Source organism: Diabrotica virgifera, chromosome 1 (genome assembly GCF_917563875.1).
Source record: "Diabrotica virgifera virgifera chromosome 1, PGI_DIABVI_V3a".
NCBI classification, from domain to species: domain Eukaryota; kingdom Metazoa; phylum Arthropoda; class Insecta; order Coleoptera; family Chrysomelidae; genus Diabrotica; species Diabrotica virgifera.
Genome location: NC_065443.1, coordinates 158,379,225 through 158,397,155, shown reverse-complemented (window position 1 = coordinate 158,397,155; position 17,931 = coordinate 158,379,225). Strand labels below are relative to the sequence as shown.

The window sequence follows — 17,931 nt, the reverse complement described above, 5'->3', positions numbered from 1 at the left end:
CTAGTGCTCTCATTGCTTCGTATAGCCCGTTTCGTGAGATTGAGTCGTAAGCCTGTTTAAAATCGATAAAGAGCATATGTAAGCCTAGATTTTGTTCATAACTATTGTTTTGCAATAACTTTAGCAAAACAATTTGATCGGTTGTTCCTCTTCCCTGTCTGAAACCAGCCTGGTATTCTCCTATTATCTCTGATTCATAAGCTTTCAATCTAGTTCTTATAATTTTTGCTAATACCTTATACACCACTTCTAACAGTGCGATTCCTCTGTAATTTTCACAAATGGTCTTATCACCTTTCTTGTGGATTGGGCAGATGAGTGCTGTGTTCCATTGCTCCGGCATTTTTTCGTTGTCCCATATTTTCTTTATAAGTCCAGCTATTTTTTGCTGCAGTATATTTCCTCCTACCTTTAATATCTCTGCTGGAACTCCGCTTTCTCCGGCACTTTTATTATTTTTTAGGTCCTTTATTACTGTTATTATCTCCCTTTCTGTCGGTGCTTGTGTTTGCTGTGGTTCCGCTTCTTGTATTTGTTGTTGTTTGATTTCTTGCCCTCGCTGTTGCATTTCTGTTTCTGTTTGGGCTTTATCGTTTAATAATTCTCCGAAGTATTCTGCCCATCTATTCAATTTTTCTGTCTTGTCTCCCAGCAACATACCATCTTTATTTCTGCAAAACATTGTGCATTTATTTTGAGTCCCTCGTGTTTTTTTTACTCCTTGATAAAAATTTTTAACTTCTTTTTGGATATAGTTTTCTTCTATTATTTCTAGTTGCTTTTCCAGTGCTTTTCTCTTCTTTTGCCTACATAATCGCTTAGCTTCTCTTCTCTTTTCTTTATAATACTCGTTACTTTTTTCTGTGTTGTTTCTAATATTTTCCATTTTTGGGTTGTTTCTCTGCTCTAGAATTCTTTTGCAGTCCTCATCAAACCATTGTTCTCTATTTTCTTTTTCTGCTTTCCCAATGCTAAGGTCTGCCGCTTCTATCACAGCTGCTTGTATTTGTTCCCATTCCTCTTCTAGGTTCCCGGTCGTGATTCTTTCCAATCTCTTGTTTATCTCTTCCTCTGTTCTTTTTGCTACCTCTTTATCTTGGAGTCGCTCTAATTGGTATTTTTTCCGTTGTGTTCCTTTTCTTGTTAGCTTGGGAATTTCTTGCTTAAGTTTGACTATTGTCAATATATGATCGCTATCCGCGTCTGCTCCTCTGTAACTTCTACAATCAGTCACAGATTTGTTGTGTTTTCTTTCAATGAGTACATGGTCTATTTGGTTTCTCGTTTTTCTATCAGGAGAGATCCAGGTTATTTTATGTATATCTTTATGATCAAATTGTGTACTTACTATCTTAAGGTTATGTTCCATTGAAAGTTCTATTAGTTTTTTGCCATTGTCATTACTTTCTTTATGTAGGCTTTTACCTCCTGTTATATTCATATAAATTTCTTCTCTTCCTACTTTCGCATTCATATCTCCCACAATTATTTTTATATCATATTTTGGTATTTTCCCAATTAGCTCACCGAGTTGTTCATAGAACTCATTTTTTATTTCCATGTCTTTCTCTTCTGTAGGAGCATGTGCATTAATTATACTAATTTTTCTATACTTCCCGCGAAATCTTAAATAGCACAGTCTTTCTGATATTGCTTGGAAGTCAGTTACTACTCGTCTTATTCTGTCTGATACTATAAAACCAGTCCCCAGGTATCTATTTGGCCCGCCGCTTTTAAAAAGGGTACTTTTCCCAACTTTTACTATCTCACTTCCTAGTTGCTTGGTCTCTTGCAAGGCCATTATTTCGATTCTATATTTCTCTCGTATTTTATCTAAATTTCTTAATGCTCCTTCATCGTAGGTCCCTCTTACATTCCATGTGCCCACTTTCAGTACATTTTCAATTTGTTTATTTCCTTTCTTATCTTCTTTTCCTTTCTCCGAATTCATCGTCCTTATTGTAGCCATGTCGTTACCATTTTTCTCATGTTGATTATTATTTTTTACTTTTTTGACCCCCCTGGTGCAGCTTCTCCTTTTTTTATTTCGTATAGCTGCTCCTTCTCTTCATCCCATCTCCATTCTCTACCGTCTACTATTAACTTTTTGTATCCAATTCTTGCCATTTTTCCTTTTTCTCTTTCCTCTTTCGCCACCTTGCTTAATTGTTTCTGTATTTCTTTTTCTTTCGTCGTTAGGTCACTGTTTCTGTAAATGCGTTCGTTGTGGTTTTTTAACTTTCTCTTGTTTTTCAATATCTTCATTTTTTCAGTCATTGTTTCCGTTTCTATAACACAGAGATTCTCTCCAATTTTTGTGGCGTTCCTTAATTTCACTTTAACTTGCAGTTCCCTGACTAGGAAATTTTCCATTTCTTCTCTAATGTTTCTATCGTCGTTTGTGTCCATTTTTAATCCTGATATCAGGTTTTTCTTCTTACTGTATTTTTCTATGTATTCGATTCTTTCCTGTAGTTGCTTTACTTCTCTTTTCAAGTTCTGATTCTCTTGCCTCATTTCCATTAATTGCTTATTGTTTTCGGCTTGTTCCTTCCTGACCTGTTTTATTTCATTCATCATTTCTTCATTTTTCTCCATAAGTTCTTTCATCATTCTAATCATGACTGCATTTGTATCTTTGTCTGCTTCATTTTTCTGTTGTGTTCTCTTTGCTTTTTTACTTCTTTCAAAACTGTCATCGTTTCCTTCCGTTCTCTTCCGTTTAGTTTCTTCGTCTGTTTCTACCTCGCTTCCAGTTTCGCTTCTATGCTCACTCATTGTGTTTTTATTTAGAGACCTAATTCTGTATTTACTTATTACTATGTATTAATATTATTGTTATTTTATTTATTAATTATTTAATTTTTAAATTTTTATTTTACTTTTAAAATTATTTAAAAATTGTTTAATTATCGGTTATTTATTTATATCAACAATAATATTTCGACTCTGTATTTTTCGATAGGTGCAAAAAACTTGAATTTATCTATTAGTCATTAACACTGCGAAAAGAAGCAACGGCTAGTCGCCCCAGCGGACCGTGACTTCTTATCAGTGCCAAAAAACTTAATGATAATTATTGTTTTACTGTTAGTAATTTAAAATATATTTTTATTAAAACTAGGTTAGGTTAATAATGGTTGGATCTTACTTTTAAAATTCTTGTTTAGTTTACACTCTAAATTACTTAATTTACTTATTTACACTTTGTAAGACTTTGGTAATTTATCTGTTGGCAATACCTCAGTAATTTTGAAGCTAAATTGCGGAGCAGATTCAAATCGACCTCACTGTCTCTTTACCAGGACCGTATTTGTCTCCGCATTCCTCTTGTGTGTTGTCAAAGTTTGTTCTGTGACTTAGCTTTCCTTACAATTTTCTTCCACACTCATTTAGATATGTGCATAGTTCCCTTCAGTTTCTCACTTTCAGGATTTTGATATAAACGAATATTTGGCTACCCTTTGTTCTTAGCTTACTTTTGTTTATATTTCGCAGTGCCTATTCTAAAGCTAGATTAAAGAGTGTTGCAGATCTCCCTGAGATCACAAGAAATTACCTTGTTTCATCCCTTTATTAATTATAATGAATTCATATATCTCTCCTCTTTGCGTGTTTATTCCAATTTATGAAGTTCTGTAGTGACATTTTTAGTGTTTTTAGTGCTATTAGGAATTAGTTGTTTCCTTTTCAAATCGAATCGAATGGCTGTATGAAGTATATAAGAGCATTTCCAATTTGTATTTGATTGCTTTATCCATTGTTTGTTTTATTGTGAATATAGCATTTATTGTTAATCTTCGTTCTCTGACTTAAAATTGCTGTTTTCCTACTTTATTCTTCATGATATTTTTCTTTTTCTTTGTATTATTGATGTCACTATTTTTTACGTGATATTTAATAATGTTTTTGCTGACAACTTTCACAAATAGGTTGGTCTCGATCCCTTATTATGTATTGTTATAATCTGCTCTATCTCCCAGTCTGCTGGCATCTTCTCTTCTTTTCATATATTTTTCAATATTTTTAGTATTTTCCCCTTATATTTCTTCCTCCATACTTTATACGTTTTATGTTAATTTTGTCTTTACCAGGAGCTTTTTCATTTTGCTACTCTACATTATTTCCTCCAATTCCTCTATTGTTGGTTCTTTTGAGATTTAGATGTCTTCTTCCTCTACGCCGTCTTCCACCATTTCTCCTTCCTAGTTCAAATCTATCGTCTTTTATTTCTTGAATTTTCTTACTCACATTCTGATGCTATATCTCCTGCTTTATCGTTATCTCTAATTTGCGGTTATTTTCTCTTCATGTTTCTTTCTAAAATCTGCTTTGTAAAATTTATTGATATTCCATTTTTTCTGTCGGTTTTTCTGTTTTCTTTCTGTTTTAACTTTTTGTCTTATAGTCTCTGTGAGCATATAGTCATCCGAGTCTGCACACACCTCTAAATTTTCCCACGTCGTTCATGTACGATTGTTTTCTTTTGTTAATCAGTACTTGATTTCATAAACTGCACTTTGGCCTTTCGATCGGTGATAAAGCCTCCTACATTTTTAAATATAAGATTACCTATTTCATTATTGTCATGCCTAATGCTATTAGAATACTCTGTCATGTAATTATATTGAAGAATCACGTGAATATAATACAACAATTCCTAAGATTACTGATTGTGAATTGCTAAAATTACTACATATTTGTATGTATTATGATATAGATATATTATGTTATAAGGTATTATGGAGAACCCGAAAAAATAAGGAACCTTAGAGGCGTTCAAATTAATTTTTTTTTACAAAATACTTTTACTTCTTGTTTTATTTATAAAATTTAAATTATCTGCCTGATTTTAAAACCCTCAGTTCAGTCCAAATGATATGTGTGTGTTTTTTTGTTTTAAGAGGTATTCAATTTTTTTTACAAAATACTTTTACTTCTTGTTTTATATATAAAATTTAAATTATCTGTCCGATTTTAAAATTTTCAGTTCAGTCCAAATGATATTATAGTGCAGGGGTGGCTAATACTGACCAAGCTATTTGATAGTCCGAACCATTTTTAAAAACTTGAAATTTTTCGCGAACTGCAATTAAAAATTATTTAAGTAGTGTAAAAAAAGTATTAATTCTTCTCTCACTGCTTGGATTTTAGAATTTTAAAGTGAAATAAAATTGTTTACTTCGTTGTTTAAAATATGCAAATAATTCTACAAGCAGCCTTTACTAATTCAGGATACTTTGATTTTTCATCATCCTTCCATCTCTTTCTGGGCCCACCGATCTTCTACCGTCTCTCAAAAAACACTGTCTTTAACACTCTGTTTCCTCTGATCGTACCACATGACCTGCTTATCTTATCTTAGCTGTTATATGTCTGGCGATGTTTTCAGTACCTACCATACCCAGTCACCAACTCAGCTTTGCGGCTTCTTCTACACTCTCCTGTCGGTTCATCTCTTTGAGGGCCAAATATAATTCTGAGAACTTTCCTTTCAAAAATCCAGCAGCATATTTATTTCCCGCTAATGTAGAGTCCATGTTTCACTTCCATATTTGTAACAATTGGGCGAATAATCATTGGCGTGTAGAGTCTGCATTTAGATTGTCTTTTTAGCAGCTTAGATCTTATAATGATGATAGGGATGCTGTATTCCACGCAGCTATCCATGCTGAGACCTCTTTTTATATGTGGTTGTCATCTGTGATTACCGCCCCTAGATATTTCAACCCTTTTACTACTTCGAAGTTGTGGTCATTAATAATAGTTATGTTTTTCCTAACTCTTAGTCTTGGATTTTTGGTTACTATTGGCATGTATTTCGTCTTCTCTTCATTTATTCGAAGGCCCAGCTACCTCTTTCTTCCTCGAGTTGTGGAAACACCTCTTTCACGTCTCTTGTAGAATGAGCGACTGCACCTAGATTTATCAACAAAGACCAACAATGCCTTTCATCCTCGATTCGTTAGACCCCTGTCAGCGCATATGATATTTTAATTATTACATATTCTAAGGCCAAATTGTATAGCAACGGTGATAAGGGGTCCCCTTGTGTAAGTCCTGTTGTTACAATTAATTAGTCTTTTATATTTGTTGTCAGTAATTTAAGACATTTTCAAACACAAAAATTGAAAGTAATTCAGGTACATTTATTGAGAGCCACAAAAAATCCTTCAAAGAGCTACATGTAGCTCGCGGGCCACAGTTTGGCCACCCCTGTTAGTGTGTCTTTTTATCATTTAGAATCCAAAACATCTGAACGAAATCCACATTTCACTCAGATGTTTCCTTACTAGCTAATTTGCTTTGGCTTTTATTTGACTGAACATAATTTAAAATCGATATGATCTCCAAACGTATGTCTTTTGGCAGAAAATATCATAGTTAGCACCAAAATTTTAATACCAATTTATTTTACATTTTTTATACCTTTTGAGCGCCAAAGTATTGAGTTGTGAAGTTTATTTATCTGTTTCAGCAGCAACTTATTATTGACACCACCAATCTTATTTGAACAATAAATGTTTGAACACCATAATAACCCAGAATCCGCATCAAAATAATATATTTAAGCCCCAACAACATGGGCATACAAAATTTTACATTCGAGAACTAAAATTAAAAACATCAGTTTATGTACTTAAATTAAAACGTATAAATCAATAATATAGGAACTAACGAATATAAAACTAAATAAATAAAAAATTTGTTCTAACCTCTATCGATACCCGGCATAATAATAATTATATTATTGAACTATTAGTCTAAGAGCTAGTGAACCCTCCGTCTAACGGTCGTCCTGTAAGGCTAGAAATTTATCTAGTGATAATTCATAGCACGCCAAGGCTAAAAACCATGACCTGGCAGGCATCAGCCGTGCACGTGTATCTACCAGGTGAATCGAAAATTGCAAATTTAGGGGGTAAAATAAACTTTCTCCTGTAAAGTTTAAATTTAAGTATGTGTTTTAGTAAGTCATTTAGAAGAAATGTGTACAATGACAGGCAATTCTGAAGAGCATAAGACCTTGCCAGGCGAGGGGAAAGATTATGGGTTTTCCTAAAATTATCTTTTTTGCATCGAACAAAGGTTTTTTGAATCATTCCAAATAGAAAAGGTCTTTAGTGACTTTTCTCTTAGGTTAATAGTTTTTGTTATAGTATAAGCGATTAAAAATTTTGAAAATTGCGAAATCGGTCATTTTTAACCCTAAATCGGACATTTAACTAAAAATTTCAATGTTTCCAAGGTAGGTAGATATTCTTTAAACAGTGATTGATGAAATCCCGAAGAGTTTTGTGCAATACAATATCGAAAACCCCTTTGTTTTTTACTTGCTAATCAAGCGGGCGCGACACTGCAGTATAAATGAGGACGTTTGAGTTTGCATAAATTCATTATCTCGAGAATGGGCAAATTTGAAGAAAAATCCTCACACAGATCGATTTTTATTTTTAAATTAGGACTTTTTGGCATATATATAATACTAGTGACGTCATCCATCTGGGCGTGATGACGTAATCGATGATCTTTTTAAATGAGAGAAGGGGTTGTGTGATTGCTCATTTGAAAGGTTATTTAATTCTCTATTCAATGATATAAACCTTAACATAATTATTTATACAGGGTGTACAAACAATTTTTTTTCTTTTTGTCTAAATTAATTTAATAATTTTTTTTTGTACACGCTGTATAAATAATTACGTTAATGTCTATATTACTGAATAGAAAATTAAATAACCTTTCAAATGAGCTATCACACAACCCCTACTCTCATTTAAAAAAATCATCCATTACGTCATCACGCCCAGACGGATGACAACACTAGTATGATATATATGCCAAAAACTCCTATTTTAAGAATAAAAATCGACCTGTCTGAGGATTTCTCTTTAAATTTGCCCTTTCTCGAGATAATGAATTTATGCAAACTCAAACGTCCTCACTTATACTACAGTGTCGCGCCTGCTTGATTAGCAATTAAAAAACAAAGGGGGTTTCGATATTGTATTACAAAAATCTCTTCGGGATTTCATCAATCAATGTTTAAAGAATATCTACCTACCTTGGCAACATCGAAATTTTTAGTTAAATGTCCGATTTAGGGTTAAAAATGGCCGATTTCGCAATTTTCAAAATTTTTAATCGCTTATATAACAAAAACTATTAACTTAGAGAAAAATCACCAAAGACTTTTTCTGTATGGAATGATTCAAAAAACCTAAAAAAAACTTTGTTCGATGCAAAAAAATAATTTTAGGAAAAACCCATAATCTTTCCCCTCGCCTGGCAAGGTCTTATGCTCTTCAGAATCGCCTGTCATTGTACACATTTCTACTAAATGACTTACTCAAACACATATAGTGGAACCCCGTTAACTCGGATTAATTGGGACCGCGGCCGATCCGGGTTATCGAAAATCCGGGTTAGCCGCAGAAAATGGTAAAAATTAATAAAATATGGTATGCTTACAGATAAACTCCGTTATAATTGTCACACAGACACTGGTAAACCACGTTCGCATTCCACACAAAACCACACATACAAAGCGTCGTCAAAAGTCTCATTCTTAGCTTTATTAGCTTTGCACCGATTGCGATTGTCCAAACTGTCTTTTGTTATCATTTTGAAAAAAAATTCTTCGATTTTAGTTTTATTTTTCTTTCAATCCGATACTGTAGATGTACCGACACCATAATTTAATGCTGCAAGATTCACCTTTATCAATTCTACTTAATGCTTCTAGTTTCTTTTCCATTGTCACTACAACATTTTTACGTTTTGTTGCCCTTACAGACAAAAGACACACAAACACAAAATCTGAATAAATTTACGAACGATTACAAAACGGAAGCGAACAATACGACTTTACTACACACAATACCGTCTCTGATGTTATGTTATTTAATAACAGTGATGACTAAGGCCATTGTTAAAAAAAAGAATTTTAATAGTCTTTTCTAAACAATGCTAAGACAGTTTCAAATAAATAAAGGATAATGCAGGTGCCTGTTATTTTCGATAACACGACAATGAATGTGGTGTCCCATGAGTCATTTTTACTATGGTATATGTAGTTCCATCCGGTTCCATTATCTCTCAAATATTATATTACATAGAGTTGGTACAAAACCTCGTGAACCTTGAAAATGCGTATGTATAACCGAAATAAAATGAAGCCAAAAACATACGACTATTTTATTTGCTGCGAATTGCGCGACAGGGTCCCATCTGCACCCTGATATTTTCAGTAATGTCGGATTCAATCGTTTCGTTCGTATATTGACGTCACCAAATGAATGAATTAGGTTCACGAGATTTTGTAACAGCAATACATTTTTATTGTTGAAATGTTTGTCTGATAAAAATCGGTCCGGGTTAGCCGGAGTTCCGGGTTATCGGGGGCCGACTTATCGGGGTTCCACTGTACTTAAATTTAAACTTTACAGGAGAAAGTTTATTTTACCCCCTAAATTTGCACTTTTCGATTCAACTGGTAGATACACGTGCACGGCTGATGCCTGCCAGGTCATGGTTTTTAGCCTTGGTGTGCTATTAATTATCACTAGACAAATTTCTAGCCTTACAGGACGACCGTTAGTCGGAGGGTGCACTAACTCTTAGACTATATTTATATATTATAAGATCTGCTTTGGCTCGCGTCGGTCCTCCCCGCTGTCTTTTTATTTCTGCTTCAGGATGTGGTATAGCCTATTTAAGCCGAATGGTCATTCCAAGAACATGTGTGCACAGATATTCCCTCATGAACGTTGGACTGGACAATTATTACAAGTACCTTGCAGCCACTCATCTATTTTCTTCGGGAAAGACACTTCCCATTCACTAAAATGCTGTATCTTGTAATCATCAAATTTGGTGCATGACTCGTCGAACGATTGCAATTCTAATGCATCCCCACTCGGAATTCTAAAATGAGTTTTAAATCATATTTTTTGGGCACCAACTAGCAGACATCAGTCCATTGTTTTTAAGTCAGTCTACCTGTTTTGAAACTGTGTTTTGCAGTTTTTATTTGACCATTCAGTTACCATTTGAGAAGCGCTAACTAAAAAACGGGAAATAGGGTATAGTTCGACAAGCGTGTTACTGTCTTTACTAACCCTATCTATCTAATCCGTTGTTAGTGGCCGATGTTGCAATTGCAACACCCAAACAGGGCCGCCGCTACCATGTGTGCAATGTGTGCATCGCACACGGGCGGCCGATTATAAGAGCGGCCAAAAGCAGGCCACTCTGATGATAAATTTTTTTTTAAACGAAAATAAATTCAAAAAATTAAATATGTAGTAATGATTCAGATATTTCTATAAACTCTAATATTCCAAACAATCTAAACACAAATGCCAGAAAATGTTATTTATGAATGTTATATGAACTGCCCTTTTGCAGCTGTAGTCATAAAGTAGTTACGGGAATGCTTTTGAATTCAAAGTAGCTGGCGGCTTTCGGACTTTAAGATATTTTTATCTACTTGGTCCATATGCGATTTTTTCAAATTCTGAACATTTATGATTTGTTAAGACAGTAGGATACAACAATAGGATACTTTCCGAGAATTTAGATAAGTGCTTGTTAAGTTGCTATTGAGTAATAGAAAAGTATTTTTTATTACTCGGTGGTTTAAAAAAATATTTTTTATTACTCGAGTTTGTTCCTTTATGCTTATGTATGGTTATAGATGGGTTATAGTTCAGTCTAAGTTGAGAATTATTTGTTGATTTTAAATACGCTTTTGATAAACGATTTTGTTTGTAATATATAGTAGTGTAACCGTTTCTTTTGCACACTACTGTATTTCAAATAGGCCTGGATCCCGCGTACCAAAAAAGTTGATAAATAGCAAGCTGAAAATTTGTTAATAGCTTAACAGTGTCTAGTCGGGCAAACTTTGATATACAGGAACACTGGAACAGGGGAAGTTTTAATTGTGGAACAGTTTAAAAATTTGGAACGCCAGATTACGAAAACGTCCCATGTATTTTGTCGGACAGAACATCCAATTGATTTGTTATCCTTTCACTAAACTCTCATGCAAAAATCAGACTGCTATTACCAACCAAAATGATTCCTGTCATTTAACATGTTCTTCGTGTTTCACTCATTAAAATGCTCAGTTGGTGATAAACACCAGTCTGATTTTTGCATGAGAGTTTAATGAAATGGTAACAAATCATTGGAAGTTTCAAATGACGTTCCATTCCATTGACGTTCCAAATTTTTAACCTGTTCCACCATTAAAACTTCCCCTCTTCCAGTGTTCCCATACATCAAAGTTTGTCCAAATAGACACCTTATGCTATTAACAAATTTTCAGCTTGCCATTAATCAACTTTTTTTGGCACGCGGGATCCAGGCCTATATAGTTAAATATGTTAGTAAAAAATTAAGCAAGCCTAATGTTGTAAGTACCTAGTCTTGTAAACAAAACTTACACATGTAGGTATTAGTTCAAGATTGCACTTCTGTATATTATTATTGACATAATAATAATAACTTTTTTTAGGGAAGCGGGATCCAGGTCAAAAAGTAACGTAACGTTATCATTCATATACGCGTAACGGTCTCCTGTACATTTCTTTAAATACTAGTTCTTATGTTGAAACGACCAAACTGTTGGAAGGGGGGCGGCAAATATTAAGTTGCACACGGGCGGCCAACATTTTAGCGGCGGCCCTGCACCCAAATACCAATTCGTATTCTGAACAAACAATTCTTCTTGTAAGTATTTCAAGAATGTTTTTTCATTTTTCCATTTATCCAGAAGGACTTGGAATGCCTTATTGAATATTTCAGAAGTCGCTGCTATTTGCAATGCATCAATATCAGATAGTGGGCGTGTTGTGCGCACATATTGATACTCCGTTCTTATTTTTTGGTGCGCTGTATTATTCCCAACCATTATTTGAGGCACTCAGAGCAACAGTGGCCTAACCCACAATCCACAATTGTACCAAAACGCTTTTATTACATTAAAGTTATCTCTTATTTAAGTATTTTCAGATGCAGAGTGACTCAAGCAACAATGCTTGAGCCACTCGCTGAAAATATTGAAATAGGGGATATATTTAATGTAATAAAAGCATTTTGGTACAATTGTGGATTGTGGGTTAGGCCACTGTTGCTCTGAGTGCCTCATTTTGGCGGTGGTCTCCAATACACGTCGTACGCAGCCTACGGCGGGCGTCTTCAATAATTCACCCCGTAATTTGAATTTGTTTTAGAATTACTCTTTTTTAACTATTTTCGGTTGCAAGATAGTTTTTGTCCAAAGTTAAAAGTAATGAAAATGGACAATTTTCCTACGGCGTGACGCTATACGCAGCCTAGAGCGTCTATTAGAGACCATTGCCTAACCTTTCTGGTGTTCATAAATTCTATTTCTAGTTGAGGTTTTTTGGTGCTCGTTTATTATTTTTGGTTACCAAATATTATTTTAGAGACAGAATATAAAACTTCGTAGGTAACTTTGTGACTCAATAATTACTTTGGTGCTCATTTAAATTATAGCCATTTGCTTTTATCGTGTAGTTTGATTTATATTTCGCAAAAATGAGTTTGAAGAAAATATACATACATACATAATCGAAAGCCTCTTATACCCGTAGGTGTCAAGGTGTACAAGCTCTCTTAAAATTTTTCTACAAATTTATTATTTAGCAAAATTTCGTATTAATAAAATAATTATTTCTTTATTTCCCATTCATTGATTTATGCTACACTGTATAATTAATTATTATCTTTAATATGGTCAAATACATTAATTATTTTTTTAAGTCTGAGGTAGAATTTACAAGTTACGATGCCCCAGCGGAGAGGGATGGCACACATTCCCCGGAGCTAGATAGTTTAGGCTCTCAAGCTGAACCAGATTCTTTGGAAGAAAATAATAACGAAGAATATTATGGTGCAGATAACATTTACGAAAGGGACGAGGAAAAATATTCTAATGAATCCGAGGAATGTTCTGAATGTGATGAAGTTCGCGAATATGATGATGATGATGATAATTTTGAGAATCTTAGAAGTAAGTGTTATTATGAAATAATTTACGCTCTCATCGCTCTCATCAGATCATCCTAATATATATCATTTGCGGTACTCTCTAGCATTTGTTGCTTTTGCCGAGTTTATTATTGCTCCCGTCAATCTCTCGTAGTTTGCGCTATTTGGTGAAATCCAACCTAAGCATTTATCATGCGTTACGACTTATTTTCAAACAAATTAAGTCAAAACCTAAAGTGAACCGAACGTCGATATGTTATATACATTTTGTATACTGTATACTATATACTACACACATCGGCGTACGTTTCACTTTAGGTTTTGACTTAATTTGTTTGAAAATAAGTCGTGACGCATGGAAAAATTTAGAGCGGACGGACTATAGCTTTCCTGATGATCCATCTGGGGTGTGGAAACGATCTTATAACTGAGATGCTAATACCGATTTTGATCAGAATGTTACTGTGCTGGCTATAGGGGAAATCGGGCATTACCTTTCTTGATATTGATACAGGTTGGCCTTTGTTGACAGTGGTAAGAAAATAAAAGATCCGGATTATACTCCCTCTTCCAAGCTGCAGATTTGAAAGTCTCTCTATCCTTGACATCGAATGGATACCATGTCCCTCTGGCCCTGGCCACTCCAAAAGTGACGAGCCATTTTTGTCAATGTATGGGGTGTATACGGCTGGTGTCCGTAGGGATTAAGAACATGTGTAAAACAGGTGAGAGCAGTGAGCTTGTAAATTGTGATATCTCCTTTTTCACAGTTTATCACTTTTACCTGTAACAACTTTTTTTTCAATTTTTTCGGTCTTCCATCAACCTAGGGTCAAATGGAATGTTCATTTTCCGGAGATCTGCTTGGATGTTATTTCTGCATCGCATTCTGGGACATCCGAGTGCTATTTTGCCTGTAGGAATCTCCTTCCATGCCAGTCTTAAAAGTATCACGTTATGAAGTGTGTGAATGTAGCCTGCCCATCTTAGTCGCTGTGATTTAATTTCGTGGACAATATCGGCGTCATTGTAGAATGCTTTTAATTCGATATGGGTTCTGATCCTATACTGGTTTGTGGAGATATCGGGTGAGGTCCGAAAATTTTTCCAAATATTTTTCGTTCAAAACGTTTGAGCTTTTCTTCGTTTGTTTTGGTCATGATCCGTTTGAGCTTTTCTTCGTTTGTTTTGGTCATGATCCGAATTTCGTATCCGGGTGGTTCGCCAAAATAAGCGGCATATTGTGTAACTCGCTTCTTCTTAAGTCCTTTACATACTGTGTTTCAAATTATGATGCCAAAGTTAAGTCATACAATAGATGAATGTATGCCACTTAACATTAATTTTAAAAAAAGTATTTTTACAAGCATTTTATGCAATTTTAATGTCAAAATATCAACTCCGAGGCTGTAACCCATCTTGTTTTTTGATCTGTTTTATAGTATTACACACTGAAAAGTTACAAAAGTGCAGATTATTTTATCAATAATTAATTAAAAACCCAATGTAATTTAAAACTGTCAAATTAATAACTTTCATTTTTAAAATCAAACCATAAAAATCTACTACTAAAAACTGTAACCAACTTTGTGCATCAACACCGAGGCTTCATGAAAATATATGAAAAGTTAGGCCAAACTGCACTATACTGTATGGCAGGCAGCTTGACAAGAGAGGAACGCTTCAGTCTAACCCAAATTGTGGAAGAAAGTGGACGAACATGATATCGCTAAGCGATAGAAAATTTATCAAGGTGTCTTAAGCTAAGCGTATGTTTTTATACAGTCAACACCGAAGCCTTCGTAAAAACTTAATTTTTTTAATATGTTTTTCTTTTAAGTATGCGCTATAAAGTTTTTTTGACACCACATGAATAAAGCAGAATTATTTTTAAAATTTGTAGAAAGTAGAATTAAAAATGTATGAAATCATCAACACCGAAGCCATCAACTCCAAAGCTCAGTCGTGCCTCGGAGTTGACGAACGTGCCTCGGAGTTGTTGAAAGTATGTGAGTGGTCATTCTTAAACTAAAAAAATACAAGTTAAATTTAGTCTGATATAGGAAAAGGGTTACTAGGTAAGCTCTCAAGATGTTTCGGTCGGTTTGGTAATATTACCGTCTTTTTATAGAAAATGGCTCGTATACACTGGAGTACGACGGAAAAATGAAGGCGAAAACCCCCAAAATCGTTAAATAAAGATTTTATGAAAGAAAGTAATATTTTATACAGCTATGCTCATTTCTGTAAGAATATACCATTTTGGGTAGTCTTCTCTAATGTTGATAAAAGAGACATCTGTCTATGTAGGCACATTTATGTGAAAACATGGAGCTCATGTGTGGAAGCGGAAAACAAATCATTATGTTGCGCAGAAAAGACTGAAGAATGTATAGAAAGGAAATGCCAAGATTGTGTTCAAAAGCAGATTAGATTTTTGAAGTTTAACGGAGAAGACACGGCTACATATTGGAAAGTTTTGTCAACACGAAGGCCGGTCTAAATCAACTCCGACGCAATTGATATTTTACCTATTTTTCATGTTTTTCTGTAGTAGTTTATATCAAAATGGAAGTGTTTTGTATAGTTTTATTACATACCAATTTTTATTTAATTGTTACGATCATAGATTTCAATTAACAGAGAATTACGTTAACACCGTGGACACTTAGTCAACTCCGAAGTCACATTTCCGTTTTTCGAAAAATATTTAAAAATTATCTCTGCTGGTATCATGGGTAAGTTGAATAGCTAATTTTATAAAAAATATTTAAAAATGAACTAATTCTAAACCATGTTTTAAATTAAATTTCTCTACCTCGAAATTGCCGTCTATTTTGGCGAATCACCCATCCATATTATGGATGCGAAACGTGGATCATGACCAAAACCAAAGAAGAAAAGCTCAAACGTTTTGAACGAAAAATACTTAGAACATTTTTATTTCATATTATGTTAGTACAGGCACAGAATAACTAACTATACAGAAGCGAATCGGACTGTCGTTTCCATTGATTTTGTTGGGACCGAAATATTTGACCTTGTGCACCAGTTACAGAATAGAACTTGATGATCTAAGGAATAGACCATTCCAAATGATGTGATATTTATGACAAGTAGTTATTAACCCGCCGTTACACGCGTCTTCTATTGTGACGTGATTGCACGCGTATGAGCGTCGCCCTCACCTACATCAATTCGACTTATTTCTACGAAGAATGAATGTCAACATGTATAACTGTAAAATGGGTTGTACTCACATATTTATTATAGAAAGTCTCGTAAACCAATTTTTTTATTAATTTAACAAAACAAAAGTAAGAATAATATAGATCAAAAGCAAGATTTCTTCATTTTCAATTTCAGCAAGAAACTGAAGTAATTGACGAATTATATATACACACCGTTCTTAGGCGTCAACGCCCTTCGATAGGGATCTGTGGAGGAGTATAACCAAGCCGCAAGCCCTTATCCCTTGCCGTACCGCTCCTCCATAGGCCGATCAGACGCCAGTTTATTCCAGACCAAGTCGTAGACTCTATTGAGAGTTTTATACTACGGCGTTGGCCTTTTATAATTTCATGACTTAGCTGAGGCTCGAACCAGCGATCGCAAATCGCAAATCCACTAAACTTCTCGATCCACTGCGTCTTAGCTAACTGGACCGTCAAGACCGACGAATTCCTACGCGAATCTTTACGCGAATTCATTTTACTAAAAATACAAATTAAAATTAACAACTGTTCTGAATCTATTTCTTTTTGGCATTTATGTAATTAACTATTAATATTTTGTATTTTGATAACGACGTCCGAGGTGGATTTCTAAACGCCAATAAAATCAATTTTTTAAATAAATTGTGGATTATTTCCCAATTAGAATAGGTAAATTTAAAAATGGGTTCTTAACCAGTGGCGCACCTAGAATTTTCCTCTGGGGTGGGGGGGTTGGCTTGGGTACCGAAAGTTTTTTGTATTACTTGTGAAAGACAAGTTACATTTTCCTTCTATATATTTATATATGCTCTGAGAGGGATTTTAACCCCCCAAACCCCCCTCGGTGCGCCACTCTTCTTAACCTAACCTAAATAATAATATTTTAATTAAACCTTCCCAAATATTAAACAAAAACCTAAACGTTTCTTTGAGATAACAGAAAAGTGATTTCACCGTGATTGCACGCGCAGTGAGGAAATCTCTCACTTGAAGAGGGATGTCACATATTTCAAGTATCACAGAGCACACTGGCCGCCTGAAATATTCTATAACTTTTTCATACCCTCTCATGAATGATGCTAAAGGCATTCCTGGGTGCTCAAGGTTATCGTATTAGTTAAGACGATTTCATTGGTTATAAACAAATATGGTGAGGTATTCCCTCATAGCGCGTGTAATGGCGGGTTAATTAAATATGAAATATAAAATTTAACTTTAAAATGTAAATAATTATATAGAATAAACACTATATAAATATAAAATTCAACTAAAAACAACTGTCACTGTCAGTCGCAAAAGTGAGGTGGCACCAGTTACGTGACGCATGAGAATGAAATTTATGTTACCGTTTTGGGCTTGAGTTTCGCTTCTGTATGGTTAGTTATTCTGTGGTACAGGTCTGACTATCTGATTTATAGATTTTGATCTTTGAACTCCTTGTAAGATTTTTTAATTTTATATGCTTATCCGATTAATTTTATATTCCGATTGGATTATATCTTTTATCTCCTCAGTAACATAGTTGTCAGCTGTGATTATGGCCCCCAGATACTTAAGACGTTGTACCCTTTCGAAATTGAAGGTGTTGACCGTCACATGTTGTCCTATCCTGTCTCTTCGTATCGTTCTATTTATTTTATAAAATTCTCCTGTGACAGTTTTACTTAACATACTCCTCCGATACATCTAAATG

General features: G+C 34.4%; 1 protein-coding gene across 3 annotated transcripts in view; it reads left to right on the top strand.

Moving 5' to 3' along the window:
• Positions 1-17,931, top strand: part of LOC114335931 (glutamic acid-rich protein-like) — a 116,263-nt gene that overhangs the window by 56,462 nt on the left and 41,870 nt on the right. For all 3 annotated transcript variants that reach the window (XM_028286219.2, XM_028286220.2, XM_028286218.2), the window contains exon 8: positions 12,796-13,045. In XM_028286219.2, the coding sequence (XP_028142020.2) occupies positions 12,796-13,045 (250 nt within the window). The remainder of the gene's footprint in view (positions 1-12,795; positions 13,046-17,931) is intronic.